This window comes from Microtus oregoni, unplaced genomic scaffold, assembly GCF_018167655.1.
Source record: "Microtus oregoni isolate MIOR12 unplaced genomic scaffold, Mior012 000038F_ref0000394, whole genome shotgun sequence".
Classification (NCBI taxonomy): Eukaryota; Metazoa; Chordata; class Mammalia; order Rodentia; family Cricetidae; genus Microtus; species Microtus oregoni.
In genome coordinates this window covers 7981152-8004404 of record NW_024543097.1, presented here as the reverse complement: position 1 = coordinate 8004404, position 23253 = coordinate 7981152, and the positions used below count along the sequence as shown (strand labels likewise).

Here is a 23253-nt window from a genome sequence, read left to right as displayed (position 1 = left end):
AACTTTTAAAGCTGAATTTTCTTATTCTGTATTAACCTTGCACTGTAGAAGGTGACTGGGTATAGCATTCAAAGTCCAAAGTAATTTCCCATTATTAATTAAGTCTTCACTCCCCTAGTCTTTCAAATCTCTTACAACCTTTGAAAAGTCCTATGTGCTGATTTCTTTTTAAACAGTATGTATGGCATTTTAATTGGATTTCTTTTTCATATTTTGAAATTTTCAAATAGTTTCATCCTGAGGCCTTTAAGGTAGCAAAGACATTTTACTTTTTCAATGTTTATCTTTAGTTTTGAGGATTTCATACATATATGCAATGAAATACGATCATAGTTATCCCCTATTTTCCCCCTCCAGTTCTTCCTACACTCTCCCAACCTATCCTGCTTCCAACATCATCTCTTTAGATTTTTTTTCTTTCAGCCTATTAATTTCCATTAGTGCTGCCCTTATATGCATGAGTGTGGGGCTATCCACTGGAGCATGGGAAACCTACCAGTGGCCACACCCTCAACTGATTCTCCTCTCCCTTGGCAAGTCTCTGTATCTCGTTAGTAAGGCTCTATTGTTTCTTTATCTCTGAAAGCTTACCTATGTAATATTTGATGTTTTTAAGTTTCATTATTTACAAGTATCATTTTCAACAGAAATTCCTGGAACTTTAATAATTGAGTTAAAGTTGGATATATTTAAGATTTTGGTTAGTATCTCTTAGTTATAAGGTAAAATTCTTTCATTCTTGGTATCTTCTTAAACAAAGGTTTGACTTTGACATAGTTAAACTCTACTTCTGCAGTGTCTGCCTTATATCCTCCCTTGAAGTTGGCCTTGCCTTCTTTCCATTTGGCCATCACATTTCCCTTACTGTTCTTTTCCCCAGAACCCATACAGAACTCATTCACATTTCTCATATCTTGTCTCATTTGTTTAAAGCCTCATAATGGTCTATCCTACTAATTAGAATAGTTCTACTGGTCTATTCATATATATGCCACTGCTAATTACATGATAATATACCATTGTTAGGGCGAAGGGTAAAAACTATAGAAAAGGTTCAGAGTTACTTTAGGAAGGAAATAGGAGGCTTAGAAACAGAATGCAGACATTGAGTTTAATAGTACCAGAGAAAGCCAGGAGTATGTGGACTGATTGCATGGTGGAGATCTGCTGACATGGAGGGTAGGAAGTGAAACAGCCAAGGCCGTGCTAAAGTAGGCAGGGAGAGGTGCTGTAAGAAAATGAAGACTCAGTGGAAGGAGAGGCTTCAGAAAGAAGAGGTTAGTGTAACTTCACAGGGAAGTCAAGGAGGAGAAAGAACCCAAGGCTAAAATGGTTAGGATGGACTCACTGGTAGAGCATTTAGTTCAGTTGGGGGACATGGTAGAATGGGTGGTGGGGACCAAATACAGATATTTTTAGGTTGAAGGGGAGGTTACCTGTGTTAAGTTTTCTATTGCTGTGAAGAGACATCATGACCACCACTACTCTTATAAAGGAAAACATTTAGTCGGGGTGGCTTATAGTTTCAGAGGTTTAGCCCATCATCATCATGGCAGGACAAGGCAGTGTGCAGGCAGACTTGCTGCTGGAGAAGGAATTGAGAGTTGTACATCTTGATCTGTAGGTAGTAGGATGTGAACTGTGTTACTGGGTGTAGCTTGAGCATAGGAGACCTCAAAACCTACCCCCACAGTGACACACTTTCTTCAACAAGGTCATATCTACTCCAACAAAGCCACACCTTCTAATAGTGCCACTTCCTATGGGGACCATTTTCTTTAAAACCATCACATTGCCTGTGTACGCTTATATGTGAGTGAAAGAAAGGTGATTGATTCTAACAGTGATGGCCACAACCTTTAAACAGGGAAGGTATTGGAGCTTGAGAACAGCCCATTGCAGGAATGATGAGTACCTGAGGAAGAGTTTCTCCTCTGAGAGGAGAGGAGCAGGTGAGGTTATGGGACAGGTAGCAGGGGTCCAGATGGTCACAGGTTCACACTGTGTGAGGTACTTAGGAGCTGTGGTAGCTTTGAATAACCATGTAGTCATTGCTTAGCTTTTTACTTAGTGATCATCTCATCATTGTCAAGGTACAAAGGTGAAGAAATACTGCTTTTTAAAAACATAGTTTTTTTTATTTCTCTCTCTTATTTTGATTAGAGTCTCATTTTTTTAGGCCAAGAAGCCAGGGAACTCGTTATGTAGTGTAAACTGTCCTTAAACCTAGGATCCTCCTACATCTGCTTTCTGAGTGTAGGAGAATTAGGTGTTAACTACCTCATCAACCACTCTTCTATTTTTTTTTTCTTTTGATTTTGAATCAGGGTTTCTCTGTGTTTCTTTAGCTGCCATGGGACTCCCTCTGTAGACCAGGCTGGCCTCAACTCACAGAGATGTGTTTGCCTCTACCTCCTGAGTACTGGGATTAAAAGAGTGTGCCACCACCCTGGCTTCCTTCTGATATCCAGAGCCTGAAACGCAAGGAACACTGAGGGCTGTCTAGCATTATGAACTTGCATTCACAAGTCAGTAGTAAAAGTGGCTCTGAGTAGTTAAACCTTGCGGTCTGGGCTGAATACAGAATCCAGTGAACCAAAAGGATGGTCAGTATTCACTGTACAGAGCAGTTGGCTTTGCTTAGGATACACAGATACAAGATACACAGACAAGGAGTAGGAATTCCATGTTGTGTGTGTGTGGGGGGGAACAAGTAGAATTTAGCCCTTAATTATGAAAGAGTTGGTTAGGTTTCATAATTCATATAATAAAACTTAAAGGAGCCACACAAATACTGGTTATAATCATTGTATTGTTAGAGTTGCCAAACTCATATTTTGTCAGTTCTATGTAGTGTGATGGAAAAATGAGGTTTTGTGAGTTTTTGAAAATAATAGTTTTATAATGTCAGCAAGCAGCATTTTTAGTAACTTGAGAGTATTGGCTGTGTACTTTCTTCTTAGCCCCTTCCCAAAAGCTCCATTTCACCTTAGTGTTCATATCTATTAAATGTGCAATGTGAAATGTTTGATGTTTCCAGAAATGCAGAGAAATGTGTTTTACTGATAGGTAATTTGTGTTTAGAGATAACTGGATAATAATGGTGTAAACACCTAAAGGTCTGGCGTTGGTATAATAAGCCAAGTGCAGGAAGTGATCATCCTTTAAGGGCTTTACTTGTGTGCTGTGCTCTTGATGTATTTATTACCCCGCTGAGTGTCAGGGCTTCGCGTCTGTGTATTAGGAAGAGCCCGTCCTTTCCTATGACTTCAGAGGCAGCAGGAATCCTGATGGACAGCACTAGGGAGGTTTTGCTTCTGCCTCTCTTCTCTCGATGTATTGAATCTCCTGAAGACTGCCAGCTCGCTTTGCGTCTGGAATTGTTTAAACAATCAACTAGCTGTGAACTGAAAGAATATTTGGTCAAAATTTCTATAAAAGTAGATGACTCCTTAATAGCAGACTATTAGGTTTTTGTTTGTTTGTTGTTTTTAAATGGGAAGCACTGCATTATTATGGTCAAGGTGTTCCAATGTCCTAGTTTTCTGGGACAGTTCTAGGTTTTATCCCTATCCAGTTAAGAACCCCTCTCCACTCTGAGAAATGTCTCATTGGATGGCAGGCCCCATTTTAGATTTATAGGTTTCACTTCAAGGTAGTCAGGGAAGATGTACCTTAGCTGTTGAAAGAAGAAGTTGGGAGGTGCTTCAACACTGGTCCCTTTTCCTAACCTCTCAACAGATACATTATAAAAAGTACTAAAATTAGGTGGGCGGTGGTGGTACATGCCTTTAATTCCAGGACTCAGGGACAGAGGCAGGCGGATCTCTGTGATTTCGAGGCCAGCCTGGTGTACAAGAGCTAGTTTGCAGAATAGGCTCCAAAGCTACAGAGAAACCTTGTCTCAAACAAAACAAAACAACACAAAACAAAACAAAAAACAAACAAAAAGTACTAAAATTCATCATGATAATTGCTATTTGAGTACAAGAAGTATGTCCATGGGGTATTTAGCCAGCAGAATTAAAGCCTTTGCAATAAATGTTTCCTTAATATTTTCTGCTTTAATGAAGAGAGAAAGAAGATTGTGTTAGGTCTTAGGTGTGTAACTTATTGGGCAGGAAATGCTTATGTAACAATGATGTATCTTCCTTTCTTCATTCAGCGCTAATATTCTGAAGGAACCCGTGTGCTTAGGAGGATGTGAGCACATTTTCTGTAGGTAAGTAGTTAGAGCCTGATGTGCCCTGGTGGAATCATTTTTGTTTTGTTGTTTTGGTTTTTCGAGACAGGGTTTCTCTGTAGTTTTGGAGCCTGTCCTGGAACTAGCTCTTGTAGACCAGGCTGGCCTCGAACTCACAGAGATCCGCCTGCCTCTGCCTCCTGAGGAGTGCTGGGATTAAAGGCCTGTGCCAACACCACCCTGCTGCAATGATGGAATTATGATGCCTGTCTTGATGTGCACTTTGATGTAATTGTGATGTCTCTATGTTATCTTTAGAACTGTTTTATTTATAACTAAGAAATAAAGCTCAGAGTGGCGTGTCCAGAGTTCCAGAGGAAATGCAGCAATGCCTTCGATGTAATTCTAAAATTCTGATATGTCCTTGAATATTCCAGTTTTTAATGACTGAGACAATAGTCTTTCAAAATTTATTGAAGTCTAGTTCTTAAATTTCCAAGGTCGGGTGACTTAAAACAGTAAACATTTATTGTTGTAGATCAGAAAGTCAAATTCTGATATATGTTGGTAGAATTTGTTCCCTCTGAAGGCTGTGCGGGAGACTGTTTTTGCCGGGTTTCTTGTGGGTTGTTAATGAGGTTTTCCCTTGCTGTGACAGAATAGCTGACTTCAGCAGTTGACGGGTGTCTATTGGTCAGCCTCTTTGTCACCGTGCCATAAGTTATCTGAGGAAAGGTTTCTTTGAGCTAGGGTCTCAGGATTCAGGTACAGTGCTTAGTGCTTGGCTTTGGTGAATTTGGTGCTTAAACACCAGTTTTGCTTCTTGGGGTTAGTATAATAAGCCAAGTGCTTGGTATGTTTATCCTTCAAAGGTTTTCTGAGGAAAAACCTCATGAAAAAGAGCAGCGTGGTGGTAGGAGCATATGGAGGTAGATGGTCTGTCATGGTGGCCAGGAAACAGGAAGGATTGAGGATTTAACACTAGGTATAATCTGCAGTGACGTCTATAGTGATAGCTTGTTAAAGTTTCATCTACCTCCCCAAATAGTGCTACATGGTTGGGGACCAAGCATTCAACTGTGAGTCTGTCAGAGGAGCTTGTTATGTGTAAGTCATAGTCTCTAAGCACACATTGGAGATTCACACATACATAACAGGGGAGAAGATTTATATTGGTTAGACGTTTCTGGTCCATAGTCCTTTATATTGAGACTATTTGTTCACATCTCTATAGCTTTACCCTTAGCAGCCATAGACTTGTTTGCTGGGAAAAATTAGACAGATTGTCATGCTAAATAATGTCTCATCATAGTAAAGTGATCAGACTTTACATATATGTGCATGCCCTATTCTTCAAGCACACTGCTTTACCATACTATGGGAAACAACCGCTGTTTTCTTTATGTTTATATGCTCTAGTGTTTGGAGTTCAGATTCTCCTGATTTTTCTTTTAATTTTTTAAGTGTTTGTATAAGTGACTGTGTTGGATCAGGATGTCCAGTATGTTACACCCCAGCCTGGATCCTAGACCTCAGGATAAACAGACAATTGGACAGCATGATCCAGCTTTATAGTAAGCTTCGAAATTTGCTACATGATGATAAACGTTCAGGTGAGTAACATGCTGTCATTGTTTTGTTAAATGGTGGACAAATTAGTAATGGTAACGACTACATGAAGGAAGAATGGGTAAAGAGTTCTGAATGGTGTAGCTCAGATCGTAAGAGTAGTAGGGTTTTTTTTTAAGTTATTTTGAGAAATGAGATAATTAAGTCTCAGCTTTATAGATGAGGTGCCAAGGTCCAGAGAAGTTAAATGCTCTTGCCTACAGTCACATGTATAGTTAATATAGGAAGCAAGAGAAATAGTACTCATTTCTTGGTGTCAGTCCAGAGGGTCTCACTTCACACTGACTGCTTTCTGCAGTTAGGATAATTTCTGTAGATTATATATGCTATTGTGACTTTATTTATAATAGTGCTTAATTCACTTAAGTACCCTGTTATAAGATAGAATACAATATTCTTGCAAGGATCACTTTTCTAGACTGAATTAATTATGTATACATTTTGAAAGAACAAAAATCTTAACACTCATTTCCTTTTCTATTTAAATGGGGGTTAATGTTTTTCAAATTGTTCTTAGACTCTGTGTATTAACTATATGTCTTCCCATTGTGCCTTCTGCTGAGAACTAATTGGCTGTGAAAAGAAACTAAAGTGTTTTGAATTTTTATAATTGGATGTTGGAGTTGTATTTTCATTGACCAAAGCATATCATTTTAGCATGTATTTATAGGAGACCCTGTCTGGCAGGATGCCATGAAAGAATGATAATGGTAATATGAAATTGTTGGCTTTTTCTGTTTTTAAGTTCTTTGTTCTCTGGATTCTGATATGTTAGTATGTTAACTCCTAGTAAAGTTGATTAGACAAAATTAAACAAGTCAAATGATTTTAAGTATTGTTGACAACAGGTCTGTGTTTTTAAGAATGTAAGTCATAAATGTAAACCCGTCTTTACATTTAGTTATTTGGTCATTGTATTAGACTATTTTTTAATGATGAAATGTGTTATAGTAGCACTATGAGTTAATGGTATCCATGTCTGTACATATATTTTGTAAAGTACTTGCTTTAAAAAGCATTGAGGTTATAAATCTCTTAATGCATTGATGTCAGGGCTGACTACTCTGTATTGGATAACCACTTGGGGGGCATTTCTCTAGCTCCCAGCATTCATTATTCTGTAGTTCTTTGTTTAGGTTTGAGGCTTCATGAGGTTTTTCTCTTTTGTGCTAGCATGTCTATTGGTGTCATTGGTTCTGGTCTTGTTTGGGCAGCATGTATGTTTATGTAATTATATGAATAACAGCTGTGTGTGTGTGTGTGTAAAAACAGAAAAAGAGGCCACGAATTTGAGAGAAAGCAAGGAGGGAGGATAATTAGGAGGGATTGAAGGGAGGAAAGGAAAATGATATAATTATAATTTCAAAAAATATAAAAGAAAAACAAGATTATAAAAAGGACTGTATTGAAGCCGGGCGGTGGTGGCGCACGCCTTTAATCCCAGCACTCGGGAGGCAGAGGCAGGCGGATCTCTGTGAGTTCGAGATCAGCCTGGTCTACAAGAGCTAGTTCCAGGACAGGCTCCAAAACCACAGAGAAACCCTGTCTCGAAAAACCAAAAAAAAAAAAAAAAACAAAAAACAAAAAAAAAAAAAAGGACTGTATTGAGTGGGACTAGAGAGATGGTTCAGCAGTTAAGAGCACATATTACTCTTGCAGCGGTTCTGAGTTCAGTTCTAGTACTCAGGCCAGACAGTTGTTGCTTTCTATACCTCCATCTCCAGAGGATCTGACTCCTGGCTTCTGTGGGCACCTGTATTCATGCACATATACATGTTGATACAATTAAATCCTAAAAAAAGAAAAAGATTGCATTGAGAAAAGAATTGCCATCTGAATGCTTTTCTTCCTCAGAACAGTATGTGATGGTATGTATTTGGTAGTTGAAACGATTGTGTGTATGATCTAATTGACCTCTGTCTTCCCCTCATATGTACTTTAAATTGGTGTAATGATTTCCAGTAATAGTCCATGTGTCTTTGGCCGTGTCAGAGTAGGGAATGGAGAAGAATCAATGAGTCATTACTTGGATAGTATGAACAATATATATGTCTCTGAGCGTTGCTTTCATTAGATTCTTATGGGTATGTCTTATGGGTATGTCTAAACAAAGATTATTGGCCAAGCCCTGAAATGGTGGGTTCTAATTTGAGATTGTCATATTTTAACTTGACTCTTCTCTAATTATTGTATATAATAAATAGTGTTTTAAGTTATAGCAGATGCTGTAACAGTGAGTGACAAACCAGATGGCTGAAGTAAAAGAAACTGTCTCAGTTCTGGAGGCTTGAAGTTTAGTTTCAGAAATGTCCTTTCTCTCTGAGATCCATAGCTTGTGCTCATGTTACCTCATGTCCTCATATTGCATTAGGGTATCCACGCCAGAGCAGCTTCCTCTTGGGTGAGTCTGTCCAATATAGACTTTAATTAAGATTTCATTTTGGGTACCCCGTATTAGTTATAGTTTCTGCATATGGACTTAGAGAGTAGAAGGAAGTTCACAGTTTAATGCTTAAGTAAATAATTTGCTATTTTTAATGGTGATTAAATGGGAGGAGGCTGGTCTGGTCTTTGTAAGCTGATTGCACTCTCAGTGGCTCACTGTGTTAGGTACCTTTGGGTACACAAAGAAATACGGTTCCTAGAGATTTATTGTGCTGAAGAGTGTTTGAATCATAGTATAGTTTTTGTTTTTGTGGACAGTGGAAAATTGGAGTTTTGAACAATGTTCAGGGTGGGACCTGACCCCTTTTAAAATATGTTCTTACTGTTTTCCTATTTTGAACATTTGTTTCTTTGGTAGGTATTTGCTAAATTTGTTGAACTATGTTGAATAGAAATCAACAGTGTGGGGCTAGAGTTCAGATCTCCAGCACCCACACTGCAAGCTAAACATTCTGTAAATACCTGTGACTCCAGCTCCGAGAGATCTAACAGCCTCCTCTGGCCTTCCTGCATGCACAGGCTCGAGCGTGCACACACATGTAAAGTAACCTTTAGAAGAAAACAAAACTTACAGTGTGCCTTTGCTACTTTGATGGAAATCACAGAAATGTAGCGAAGTTTATTGAATATACCTTTGTTTTTGTAGTACAATTTTTCCCCCCTATTTTAAGTTGTATCACTTTCAACTTTTCTCTAAGTCTTCTCAAAACAAGCCAGCTCTGAGGGGCAATTCAGTTTTAAGTCCCTTCTCTAGTAGCTCCCTTTGTTTCTTTATAGTTGATTTAGCATATGTATTGAGGTTCGTGTGCTAGTTTAGTAAGTATTTCTAAAACTTCATTTAAATGTAGAAGGTAAAATGTTTTATAAGTAGACGGAATCAGGAATTTGGAACAAGTGAGGATTGCTTTTCTTGTAAGAAAATGATCTCACCTTAAGACAAGGACATCAGACTGAGTGATTCCTGAAGCCTTAGCTGATTCCAAAATTCTGTGACTGTTAAATGATCACGTGTTAAAGTGCTGAACTAAGTAGAATGGTTGAACAGTTCTCACGTTTGCTCTGTCTTTAAACAAAAAACCTGTAGTTCATAATTTATCTTCCAAATGAACCTTGTTACTTGCATTTACTACAAACTGTGCAATTACTGTAATTAAAGTGGGTAATTAGGAAGAATTTGTCAGATCATGGACATGGCATATGATACACTAGAGATGAAGAAGCCTGATGCAAAGTGTGTGCAAGAAGAAGTGTGCAAAGAGGAGCTTCTAAACATTTCACCATATTTTTCTCGGTTCAGTGTACTTTAAAGAGAAGAGGTTGTCATATTTTCCTGATGGCCATTTATGGATAATTTTAGCTTATTATTGTAACAATCTGTTTTCTACGAATAGAGTTAAATTTAAAGTTTCTATTTTCCCCTTGAACCCACCATATGAAATCAGCACCTTGCAGGTGCTGGTCAGGTTTTGTGGAACGAGTCGGTGCTGGTGACATTAAAATAAAGAACATTGATTGGGCTTTCATGGATGATAGTTTGCATCTCTCTTGTCTAGTCTGGGGAAAGATGCTAGTCCTTCTGAAGTGACTACACAGTGTTTCATATATGCTGTGACTTTAGAATAGACGGAGAGGAGCATTTGGATAGCCATGTTGCTCTTGTTATTTTAAATTGACTGAAATACATCTTAATTTACAGAATAATTATTTTTTAGTGAAGGTGTTACTGTTACACAGATGGTAAACAGAGTGCCTCCCTTTTATTTTTTTAAGTAAGGAACTAGCTAGTCATAGATTTCTCAACTTCTGTTGTGTAACTTATAATAGAGAATAGTTTGGAAAGCGCACAGTGTACATCATCATAATCCTTTGATGTAGATTAATGATAGCGAAATCACATTCTCTAATTGCTTCTCTTTTCTATGCTTGTTATTACATTTTAAGAAAAAGGAAACTTGGCTAAACACCTCCTTAGTAACATGTATGTCTGTTTCTTGATATTTTTTAGTATATGCTGAAATAATTTAAATTCAGAGAATAAGTTTCTTTTAAATATCATTAAGAAATTTGCTATGCAGAGGAAGGACCAATGTTTTTCTTCATGAAATGAATATGATAATTTATCAAGCTTAGAAGCACTCACCCATGAAACAGTTGAAGCTGTAAATAATATGATTTATGTTCTAACAGCTGAATTGTTTTGCTTTTTAGTTTTATCTTAGATATGCTGCATAAAATCCAGAATTTACAGTTATTGTTTGCAGTTTTCCTTGCTTAGTTGAGCCAAGAGAGGTGATTAAAACCCCTGAGCAAAGATGTCAGTATACCTTAGTTAGTGAAATGATTACATGCATATAATGCATAGTTGTGAACTCTCTTTTCGCTCTTTTATAAGTTAGGAATCATGCTGCTAAAGTTGAAATTTACTTTTTTTAGATTTGGGGTTTTTAGTCAATTGAATATGTTAGTGTTGCTCACATACTTTGATTTCCCTTTAGTTGTACAGTTCTACCTCTTATTAGTATAAACATCGAGAAATCAAGATTTGACTCCTTTTAAGTTGAAAATGTCATTATCTGCATTTAAAATAATAAATTAAAACCAAATACAACTTTTCACAGACTACTTGAGGATTAACCTTTAAGTCTGTAATCCTGAGGCCTTGTTAAGAAGTAATCCTTGGGAACATTTCATTTTGACCTTTCTTTAGTCTCAAGATTGTATTAGAAGTGGCTGGATTTCAAAATCTACTTCTCACTGAAAAGACCTTGTTGAATTTAGATGTATAGTTTCTCTGTGAATAGAACCCTCATTCTCATTGTTTTGATCCCTAAGATTCTGTCTCAGTATCACTGTGTGGACTACGTAGACTCAGCAAACCATTGCAATAGCTATGGGGAATCTACCCTCATTCTGTTACATAGTTTTGCTTGTATCGGCCTTATCTGTTTTCTGTCTTCCTGGTACTAACTGCTCCCGTGACACCTGGAATAAGTTGTGGCCTCTTCATAGTACAGTCTGAGTGCTGTTAATGTTAGGCAGGGTTGTGCGTCATGACGTGACATACGTGACATTCCTATAGGTTAAAACTACTTACTTAGTAAAATTAAAAAAAAAACAAACTATTTTCCATTTCTTCTATACCTAGTGTGATTTTTCCCTGGTAGATGTGTTTATAAAGAAGCAATTCTAGGCACTTAAGAATTGGTAGTGTAGGAGTAGAGAAATAAAAGTTGACTGTACTTAGGAAAACTAAAAGTCAAATTCATCGGTAGCTCAAGATGGAGAAATTAATCCTCATAGCATGTTTCTTTTCCTTTTTTTAAAATCAGATCCCAAAGACAACACATCTAGGGCAGATTTATTTGGTAATGCAGAAAGGAAGAAGAATTCAATTAAAATGTGGTTCAGTCCTCGAAGGAAGAAGGTTAGGTACGTGGTGAGTAAAGAGTCAATGACAACTCAGCCTGGAAAGGCAGAGGGTGGCAGAACCCAAGGAGCCTCCATATATGATTTTTTCTCTACAAGTCCCCCTGAAGTTGTTTCTAAGAGGGCCAAAGCAGCTTCTAGAACATTTGCAAAAAAGCAGCAGAAGAAATCTTCAGCTGAGATTAACCAGGAGGGGAATTTAAGGCCAGAAACAGACGATAGTCAGTTTGATTCCAAAGAGGAACTGAAGGAGAAGGTTGTCTCCTGTAGCCGAACACCAGTTGTGGAAAGTCCACAGGTACATCGTGAAATAGACTTATTAGCCAGTGGTTCTGCTGCAGAGTCTGAATGTTCGGGAGGATTGACTCAAGTCTCCTTACCATTGGCTGAGCATATCGTGTCTCCAGACACTGTAAGCAATGAAGAGACGCCTGAGAAGAAGGTCTGTGTAAAAGATCTTCGTTCAAGAGAGCATTATGAAAATCACAAAGGCTGCAGCAGGCCTCCCAGTACTGTTTCTAAGAATTGTGGGAGCAACGTTCTGAGTCCCAGTGGAGATGTCATTAAACCAGCAGTGCTTGCAGAAAATATGCTGTTGGTTGACTGTTCTTCGGCGCCTTCAGACCAATTTCAAGTTGATGTCACACTCAGGAGACACAGTAACGTATCAGATGACTCCCTCAGCCTTTCACCGGGTGTACCCCCACCTCTGCTGAATAATTCAACTCACAGACAAATGATGCCAAGCCCCTCCACAGTGAAGCTGTCACCCAGTATTATGGCCGGGAAGAGAAATCACAGAGGAGAGACTTTGCTTCATATTGCTTCTATTAAGGTAGGCTACCTACTCTGAACTAAATCTTGGAATGAGACCGTATCAGTTTGCTGTTACTATAACAAATACTTGAGATAGTAAGAGAAAACGTTTAATTTATCTCATAGAGTTGGAAGTTTTGTTCATGCCCAGTAGGTTCTTTTGCTTTGAATTTGTCATGGTAGATGTGTGTTGTAGAACAAAACTGTTCACCTCATCATTGAAAAACAAGAGAGAGAGTGAGGAAGGAGTGGAGATCCTGTTCCTTCTTTATGCCCAGTGACTTGAAGACCTTAATGTCGAAGATGGAGATGAGGTTGGGGTAAGGGAACCCTTCCATTAGCTACACTATGGTATAGGGATCCTATACTCTTAGGACAACTCGGATTTTTGTTAACATCTGGTTATGTTTCAGGTGATATCTGCTAAGCCTGATTTAGAAAATTAGTCTTTTGGTCATCTTGCCTTATTAATAAAAAAATCTCCACAATACGATATTGTAGTATTTTTTAATGCATCCTAGACATAGCTAGTTAATAATTATTATGTTTCATCTAACTTTACAAATTGTATAGTATATGTCAGCTATCACTGTAGAGCAGAAATAGCTGCAGGCAAATAAACCAATAAAACTTGACATGCATATTCAGGTAGCTCATCCACAAACTAGATTATATATTCTGTTGTTGGCATGGAAAAAAGCCACAGTAGAATAGGAAAAAATAGTGGTATCATGGTGATTTTTCTTCATTGATGTGTTCATGATTGCATTGTGTATGTTTTCTCAATAGACCATTTACTTGAAAAATCTTGCTCAAATTAAAGTTACCTGTATTGTGTTCTTGAACCCAATTATCAGATATTATTGCTATTAGTTTACTGATTCTGATTTATTACACTTAAATATGCATTAATTTGTATTGTTTTTAAACCATTAATCATGTTCTTTTAAAATTTTATTATGAGCTGAATGTGTATTCCCACCTGTTTGATTTTTGTTAGTTTTTTACAATTCTGGCAAACAAACACAGGGACTTATTCAAGTACTTTTACCAAGTAGCTGTGCTTTCAAATTCTATGTTTGACTTGATAGACATTGTCTAGGAAGAAAAAAATACTAGTGGGTTTATCAACATAGTTTTCTTATTAGAAATTATTTTTATTTAGTTTTCATCTTAATTTTTTCATTTGTAGTAAGAATGAACTGTCTAGCTATATGAAGAAGCCAAATACTATAATTCTGCTGTCTTATTTCAGTTGCATGCCCATCTTCTTCAGAAAAATATTTGAATGAGCCTTAATGTTAAAGCTACCATAAAATGAAACAAGGAACTGGGAAACGAGTCCATTATACACAGTGAATTCAGAGTTGGTGACCTTTAAAGCAGCCAAAGCAAAGAAGGAGAAGTAGCGGGTTTATGCAAGTCAAATAGTAAGACTTCTCTGAGTTGCTGCTGTGGTTGTTGCTTTTCCCTACAGCACACAGGTAGATTTGGAGCTTCCACAGTTCCTGGTGCTTGTGATAGTTAATCTTGATTGTCAGTCTTTTTGGAGCTGGGTCCAGTAGTTCATATCTGTAACTCTAGCGTTCAGGAGGGTAAGGCCAACTTGGATTATGTAGCTAGTTCAAGGCTAGCCAGGCCACAAAACAATCCCCCAAATTATCCCACTCCTGATACCAACTTCTTTCTTAGTTACTATTCTGTTGCTGTGAAGAGACACCTTGATTAAGGCAACTGTTAAACTGAAACCCAGCAAAGCAAACTCCATGTTCTGCATCTCCATGTCCAATGCTCTTCAGAACTCCAGCTCCTTTCAACTTTGTTGACTGCAACACTCTTCTCTCTCTCCAGCTGCCACCACACCCAGTCTGCAGCTCTCCTTGACAGATATCCCTACATATCCAAAGGCTTCACCTTTACAACTCCATACAGTGGCCTCTCTGGCACAGCGCCTGCATGGCCAGGATGCGGAGACTGGTGGGGGTGCCAGTGTTGAGACGTGGAGGCTTCTTTTCAAGTGGAAGTACAGCAATCTTTGTTTTGTCCCGAGCTAAAGCCTTTTATACCTCTACTGCTTCTGTGAAAAACCACTGGACAGAAAGAACACAAACATCCTTGTCAATTACAGACCACAAGGAAGTCTCACGGTCATGGGGAGTGAGGGCAGCTAGATCACAACTCCCTCCGTTTTATTTTATAAAATAAACGGTGCCTGTCTTGTTACTTTGGGTGGAATACCTTGCCTGTCGTGGGGAATAGCCCTCTAATATTCCCTGTCTTGGGTGGCATCCTGCCCCCAAAGTATTGCCCGTCCATGGTTACCCAGACACATAGCCCTAAACCAAGTATCCCCAGACCTTACAGCACTAATGAGCCAGACCAGCACTGCAACCATTTAGCATGCACTAACTGGGTGGTAAAATTAACAAAAGCAGTATTCCAAACCTCTCTCATATGGTTGAATTCTATAACAGTAGCAGAAGCATGCAATACAGTGCCACGAGTAATGCACATAACATGATTAACTGTTGAAAAGTCCAAAGATAGTCCACTTGCTCCTGAACCAGAGCCACTTGTTGGCTCAAGGTCAATATGTATCCAATTGAATATGTCCATTAAGATCATTTTGAATGTCCAAAGCATTGCTAACTCCTTCAGCCAGCTGGTTGACAGTCTCAGCCCTCTGCACAGTCTGGGGAAGAGCCATTCCGGCAGCAGTATCTGTGGTGGCAGAGATAGCAATAACGACAATTACAGCTGCGGTGATTCCAGGGTCTCTCTTCTGCTGATCTTCTATGGTTCAGCACTTGTTGCCATATTTGCTGACACCGCCATGGTGTCCTCCAGGCTGGACACCAACTGGACCAGGGCAATATGCCTAGCAAAGCTCTGCTCCAGCTGCCTTCTGGCCCCAGACCCACTCTCTCTGGGTCCAAACTGCTACTTGGAGCAGAGCAGAACTCAAGGAAGCAGGCTTGCTGCTCCTGCTCTGGAACCATTGAAGGGGCCCCACCTAAACAATTGGGAATTTGGGCATCGTAAACCTATCTGGCTACTTCCTACTGAGCGAGCGGGGGTGGGGAGGGTGGGGTGCTGCATTCTTGGGGGTATTTTACATCAACATTTCAGGGGGTCTCTGAATCAAACCACATAAATTTGCAGTGAATCCAGAGGTTCCCAATCCTCTGTGGAGATAAAAGCAGAACCTCTTTTCCAAAGCATCAAATCCTTAAGCCCATATTTTAAAGTCAAAATACCTTTCTTAGCAGTTCTCAGAATCAAATGTCTTTCTCCAGTCCAGAACACAAAAGACAACAATCAACATACTAACATACATCTGTACTTATTCTATCTTTTTGAGGCCCTCAGTTCACCCTCCTGCCTCCTCTTTATCACTTCCCTACTGGCTAGTCTTCCAGAAGGCATCCCTCAGAGCGTCTCTGGGGATGAAGAAACACATACTCCTTCTAATCTGACTTGGCTTGTTCCTAGTCTGGAACATTTAAGCCCCTTCCCGTAATAAACCAGGGGCTAACTTGAGCTATTGTTTGTACAAAATCTTCTGCTGTCTTCCTTGTTATTTCTGTGTCTTGTTGCTTTAAGAGTTTCAGTTACTTTTTGAGGCCTTTAATTCATCCTCCTGCCTCTTCTTTATATTAGCTAGTCTTTTGGAGGGTGTCCCTCTGAGTATCTCTGGGGATGAAAAAATAAAACACATTACTTTCCCCAATACGCTCTTTGATTTAGCGGGCAGATGGAGCGACCCTGTTCATGAATCCCCACTTTCCACTTGCCGCAGTACCAACACTGGCGGGGGTGGGGGTGGGGATTGTTACCAGGGTTGAGACATGGAGGCTTCTTTTCAGGTGGAAGAACAGCAACCTTTATTTTTTCCTGAGCTAAAGCCTTTTATACCTCTACTGCTTCTGTGGAAAACCACTGGCCAGAAAGAACACAAACATCCTGTCAATTACAGACCACAAGGAAGTTGCTGTAGGTCAGGGGGAGTGAGGGCAGCTGGATCACAACACTCTGGGACTGCATGCAGGGCCTACCACATACCTAGCCTCAAAGGCTTTCTTTAATGGAGGAGGACGATTCCACAACTCCTTTCCTTTATTCTTGACCCTAAAACTATGTGGCCAAAGCCTTCAAGTTCTGCTGCCTGCTCAGGCTAAAATGTAACTCTCTTGATGATTTACATTTGCATAAGCTTTGACTTGTGGAGGTTTTCTAGGCTAAGGAAATCCTCCAGGTTTATTCCTTTTACAGGTTGCAGGATTTAGCTGGGTGGTGTCTTGCCTTGGTGTTGTCAGTCCCTTTATTTCATTTAGCATCAAGCTTTTTTTTTTTTTTTTAAATCTCATTAAACACCAGTCTTGGCTCTAGCATTGCATATCCTGGTGCCATTTTGTCCTTAAACTGTACATTTTATATTTCTCTTTGCTTCATGTGTTCATTTTCATTGTAGGTCTATATAATCGTGATCACTAATACCACAAATGAAGTCTGTCTTGAAATCTCCTCTGTCAATGCCATAAATCCAAAACTCTTCAGTTCAGCTGCTGACAAATTTTTAGGACGGGGGCAGAAAGCAGTCACATTCTTTGCCAAAACTGCAGAAGAATGTGGCAGCCAGTAACCTTCTTCGCCTCTGAAACTGTATAAGCTGGGCCCCACATTTCACCTCACCCTCAGCACCACCATCCATTCTCCTACTAAGATGGTCCATTAAGCACTGCTGAAAGCATTCAATTGCTTTTCTATTCCGACGTCTCAGGGCTCCCATATTTCTCCAAACAACAACATGGTCAGGCCTGTCACAGTAATACCCCAGTCCATGGTAACAACTTCTGTTTTAAAAACACCAATGATATTAGTAAACACAGTTCTGTGTGTCTCTGAGGCAGATAGTAAGGGCTCTGACAAAAGTGTGGCCAGTCCATTGAATAAGTCCATCTTTAAACTGACAGTTGAGCTGCTGCAGAGGAAGTGGTCACTGAGAGTGTATCCTTACAGGCATAACTTGGAATAGCCTTTTTTCCCCCTGTTGTTTCTGCCCCTCTCTGCCTCCTAATTGCCATGATGTGAATTGCTCTATGTTACCTTTGTGCCACAGTGGAACAAAGCCCCCATGAACAAAATAAACCATTCTTTCTGTAAGTTGTTTCTGTGTTGCAAAAGTAAGGGGCTGAAATACTTTTGCTTGCACTTCATGCCTCAGTAGTGGGTTTTCTGAGGCTGGCATTTCATAATGCCATGCAGACATGACAGATGTTAAGATGGCAACCTGAAGGCAAGGTGCTGAGAATCTAATGAATTCTAATTCAGGGTAGAGAGACAGTCATTGAGAGGATCTACTTCCAAATATGGCTTTGCAGCTCATATTTCTAGGCAGTCCTGTTTGTTTCCTCTTCCTAGTATTGTGAGAAAGTATAGAACACACCTGCAAACGGGACCTGTGATATGTTGAAGATTTTATTTCTGGAATACCACATGGAGTGAGCATGTAGCTTCTTGAGTCAGCCACCCACTGCTCCCTTTGTAATACTACTAACTTTTTCTATCACTGCGTTGTCAGTACTATTTATGATTTACTTTATTCCATAAGAATAATTCTAAGAAGCCAGAGAATTGTTTACCATATTGTAGAATTCCATTCCCAAAAGTAATTTTGACCTCTCTTTATAAAATGACATCTGATTGCTGAATGGGGCCAAGTTTTAACTATCTGGTTTCAACTGAAAAGCTTAGCTATGATGGGTAAGTAAGTTTTATTGTGCATAATTCTAATTTCCTATAGTTTCTATGAAGATTTGTTTTAGTGGTATTTGTGAAGAGCCAATCTAATAAGAGAAAATAATTCTATTTGCATGCTTTTTGAAAGTTACTTTATATTGCTGGAATATGCACATAGTCATAGTATGTGGGACCATATAAAGAATCTTTCCTTTTACTGCAAAGTTGTAGATATATAAATTGAATTGGGTACACTCTTCTTTATTTTGACGCCTGTAAAGTATTACTTGAAAATACCTAAAGCATTTAAAGTTTCTTAAAAGTTTTCATAAATACTTTCCCTAGCTGATGTTTTTTCAACGCTTTAAAGAAATCATAATTATTCTTTTAAGTTGTGAGTAGTTAGAGTGCTTCTCCTAAGGATAATTCTGCTAGAGAAGAAAGTCATTTAAAGCAGCAAGAAGCAGAGTTCATTTATTTCCTGGAAACTTTGTACCGGTGCAGGCCATCCTGTTCCTGTGGACCCTTTCTAGTTATCATAATTTTATTTATGTGCATGATATTGAATTTACATGAAGTAGAAAGATGAAAATAAGACAAACTTTTGAGTATTAGGAGGAGAAAGCAGCTGAGGTCTAACAAGCAGCAGTTTGCTAATCAGCTGTATGTTTTAGGGGTAGACTGTTCATAGACAGCCTGCCTTTGATGACACTCAGAAGCGACATGAAAGCAGAGTTTGCTCCTGCTCGTGTCTCTAACGCTGCCACTCATTTCCTGTTGGGTTTTCACATGTGGCTTTTAATTCTCACTCGTTTCTAGTGTTTTCTGGACTTATTAGGTTATTCTGTTTTGTTTGTTCATTAACGAAGAATTATAGGAGAAATTTTAACAGTTTTTTTGTATACAATTTTGGGGATACTTTCATTTTGCAGGTAGGATAGATGTGTGGCAATAAATCTATACAATATTCAGGGAGATTTGAAAAGAATTCAAATTTGTATCTTGGTAGAGCTTTCTGAATTCCTTTGGAACTTCAGTGCAGAACAAAAGTTAGTAAATTGTGTTAACTTGTACAGGAAGTATGGAATAGGAATTTGAGGCAAATATTTTCAAGTTCTGACTGGGCAGTCTTTTTTCAATATTTGTTCTACATAGTAGTGAATTTCATAATGACATTTCATACAGTATCTAACATACATTAGCTATTTCTCTATGTTCTAATTTCTTTCCTGTTGCTGTGAACACCACCAAGATCAGCTTGGGGAGGAGAGAGAGTTTGTTTCTACTTAACCTCTGGGTCACTGTCCATGATTTAGGACAGGGCAGGAACTCAGGCAGAAGGCTTTGCTTTCTGGCTTACTTGCGCTCTAGCTTGTGCTGAACTTTTATACAGCCCAGGCCTATCTATTCTGCCTTGGGGGTTGTTCCATCCCAGGTGAGCTGGGCCCTCTCACATCAGTCAAGACAATTTCCTACAGGCCATTCTGAGGTAAGACTTCGGCCAAGGTTCCCTCTTTCAGGTGGCTTAAGGTTGTGTCAAGTTGACAATAAAAACTGAGGTTCTTCTTCCGTTCCCCTTTTCTCCTTCCCACCTCCCATTAGTCCTCTCTATTCCCCGAGGCAGTTTTGCTTCCACTTTCATGTCATATTATACATACATGATTTATATAAAATCCATATAAATCTAGGATCCACAAATGAAGTAAACATGGTGCTGGAACTGGATAAGTAGCTGAGAGAGTACATCTTATTCCAGAGTTGGAGAGAGGGAGACAGAGAGAAGAGAGAGAAAGAGTGAGTGACTGACTGACTAGGTTTGGCATGGGTTTTTAAACCTCAAAACCCACCCTTGGTGACACTCCCCATCAGTGTCAGTCTTTCCCCAAACAGTTGTACCAACTAGGGAACAAACATTTCAATATATGATCTTATAGGGGTCTACTCATTCAAACCACAATGGCTAATTTTAAGTTTTTTCTTGTCTTGTGTTTGCCTTTATTTATTTGTGTGAGTAGGTGGGTAGGCAAGTGTGTGGAGTAAGAGGACAACTTTTGGGAATTTATTCTCTTCCACCATGTTGGCTTCTGATATTAAACCCATGTTAAGACATGGTTGGCAGACACATTTGGTCACTAAGTTGGCTCAGGCCCACTTTCTATTTGAGGATGATAGCTGATTTCCGTTATTGGATTAACTTATATTCACAACAGCAATATATAAGGGTTCCCCTCTCTACATCCATTCTTATCAGTATTTTTTCTTCTTTTCACACTAGGATGGGGTGAAATCTCAGTGTTTTAATTTGGATTAAACACTGATACCTAGTGATTTTTCGTACTTATTGGTCATTTGTGCTTTAATTTTTGAGAGTTCTCTGTTTATATCTTTAGCTCATTTATTGGTTGGGTTCTTTCATTTCTTTCATTAACAATTTGTTTATTTTTATTTTATATGTATAGTTGTTTTGCCTATATAAATATCTGTTTGCACAGGCCAGAAGAGGGTGTTGAATCTCTCAGAACTGGAGTTAGAGATGGCTATGAGCCACCATGTGGGTGCTGGGAATTGAACCTGGGTCTTTTGGATGATGAGCCGGTGCTCTTAATTGCTGAGCCATTTATCTCTCTAGCTCCAGGTTATTTGATTCTTTGTATTTTTTTGAGTTCTTTATATGTTGTAGATATTAATCCTCTGTCATATGTTAGCAATGATTTATTTCCCTTCTGTGAGGTGTGTCTTCATTTGATTCTTTGCAGAAGCTTTGGACTTGAGTTTTGTGCATGGTGATAGATAAGGATCTATTTTCATTCTTCTACAGGTTGACATCCAGTTTTGCCAGAACAATTTGTTGAAGATGCTCTCTTTTTTCCATTGTATACTTTTAGCTCCTTTTTCGAAAATCAGGTGTTCATAGGTTTGTGGGTTGAAGTCAGGGTCTTCTATTCGATTCCATTGGTAGACTTCTCTGTTTTTATGCCAATACCAAGCTGTTTTCAATACTGTAGCTCTGTAATAGAGTTTGAAGTCAGGGATGGTAATGCCTCCAGACGATCCTTTATTGTATAAGATTGTTTTGGCTATCCTGGGTTTTTTGTTTTTCCATATAAAGTTGATTATTGTCTTCTCCAAATCTGTGAAGAATTTTGATGGGATTTTGATGGGGATTGCATTGAATCTATAGATTGCTTTTGGTAGAATTGCCATTTTTACTATGTTGATCCTCCCAATCCAAGAGCAGGGGAGATCCTTCCATTTTCTGGTGACCTCTAACCCCTCAGAAGGGTCTTCAGGAACAGGACCCAGCTCCTCCTTCACCAGGGGCCTCGCCTACCAAAGGGCTAATACTCTGCAGGCCAGCAGCCAAAACAGAGAAACTGCCCTCTGCCCTGAGCTCCTGACCCAGTGCCCTTATAGGTAAACTGGGTGATCCCACAGCCCCACGGAAGGGAGGGGGAGTGAAGGAGGCTCCTGGGCACAAGCTGGGATGGGTCAGGGAGAGAGAGGTTGCTGCAGAGGAGGAGCAGCCCCAGCAGAGGGTACCTGCCCTCGCAGACTAAATGGGGGCTCAAGGGGGTCGGGGAATGCCCCTGCTCCGTTTCCTGTGTCCCGCCGTGGGTCCAGAACACTCTCCCCACTCAGGAGGGTCTTCAGGGGCAGGCCCAGGCTTCCCGTTCACCCGTGGACCTCGTCAATAAACGTTCTACCACTCTGCAGGCCAGGCCCCAAAAAACCTACTTGATTTAGTAGTAGTGGAGCTATCTGCTCTCAGTGTGGGCTTCACTGTTTTGTGCTTGGCCTATCCAGCATCCACCGCCGGAGGTCTCCGCCGCTTGGGGCCTGCGCGCCGGGAGTCTCCGCCGCTGGGCTGTGATATTTTTTATAGTTAAGAGATTTTTAAAAAAGCTTTGAGGGTCGAGCAATACTTTGATTAAATAGGTAATCAAGTATGGCATATGGATGGCAGATTTTTGCATCCACATGGAATAAGGAATGCATGTGATAATGAGACTGCAGTGGTATGTAGTTTGGAGATTGTGTTTCTGGGGAAAGGAATGTAAAGAAGGGTTGGGGTGTTAGAACGTGGTGGAGGGCATGCTTAGAGAGAGTGTGCAAGTCTAATTCTCAGCTTTATCTCCTTTGCCAAGGCTTTCTTCCATTACAGGCTAGCAACAGAGGGAATCTTATTGACCAAACCATTTTGCATCTTCCTTCAATCCACTCACCCATGTTAGAATTTAGTTGTATCGTGATACACCAGTCACAGAAAGCTCAGAATTGGAAGACATAATTTTCTTGTCATTTAGTTATTGCAAATATCTTAACAACTTGAATGGAGAAGGAATATTGTCTGCTGGTCCTTTACTTTATCTTAAAAATTCTCTTTTGCTAACATCTTGTTCTTCTCATTTGACACCAGGCTCTGATGCTGTAATGTGTCTGCTGTTCTTACTTTTCCTCTCTTCCTTGTGCCCTCCCTGTGTTAGTGAGCCACTGTTGAAAAGTTACTATATGGATCTCAAGATTGCTGATCTAGGAGGAACAGAAAGCTAGTGAGAAAGCTATTTATGGAGCGGTATGAATTTGATGGAAGCTGCATTTCCTACCGTTCAGTTAATTGATAATAGGTAATGGTTTTAGTTTCAAAGCAGTGGATGGAAATTAAATGCTAATTTTGTGTGTTGTATGACTGTTTCTCAATCCCTGTCCTGATTTCAAACATAGCAACTGTTTCTGCCATGATGATTCCTTTGGTGCAAATAAAGTGACTATAAACTAAATTAGCAACTCAGGGTAAATAGAATAATTGGCAATAAAGTGGTATTTTTGGCAGTTTCAACAGTTGGTTTCATTGACTGGCTTTTTGACTGTAAACAGCTTTGTTTATTTTAATGCTCAAAAATGATTTTCATGTATGTTCAAAATGATGTTTTTGCAAATGAAATGATGACTTGAATTTTAGGATAGTCTCTGACTAGAGGTCTTCATTTTGTATCTTGAACTGAGTTTTCAATATG

At 39.3% G+C, this 23253-nt stretch overlaps 1 protein-coding gene across 2 annotated transcripts in view; it reads left to right on the top strand.

The window, feature by feature from the left end:
• Bard1 (BRCA1 associated RING domain 1) overlaps positions 1-23253 on the top strand; it is a 66716-nt gene that overhangs the window by 7565 nt on the left and 35898 nt on the right. For both annotated transcript variants that reach the window (XM_041632002.1, XM_041632001.1), the window contains exons 2-4: positions 4166-4222; positions 5648-5796; positions 11587-12518. In XM_041632002.1, coding sequence (XP_041487936.1) covers positions 4166-4222; positions 5648-5796; positions 11587-12518 — 1138 coding nt within the window. The remainder of the gene's footprint in view (positions 1-4165; positions 4223-5647; positions 5797-11586; positions 12519-23253) is intronic.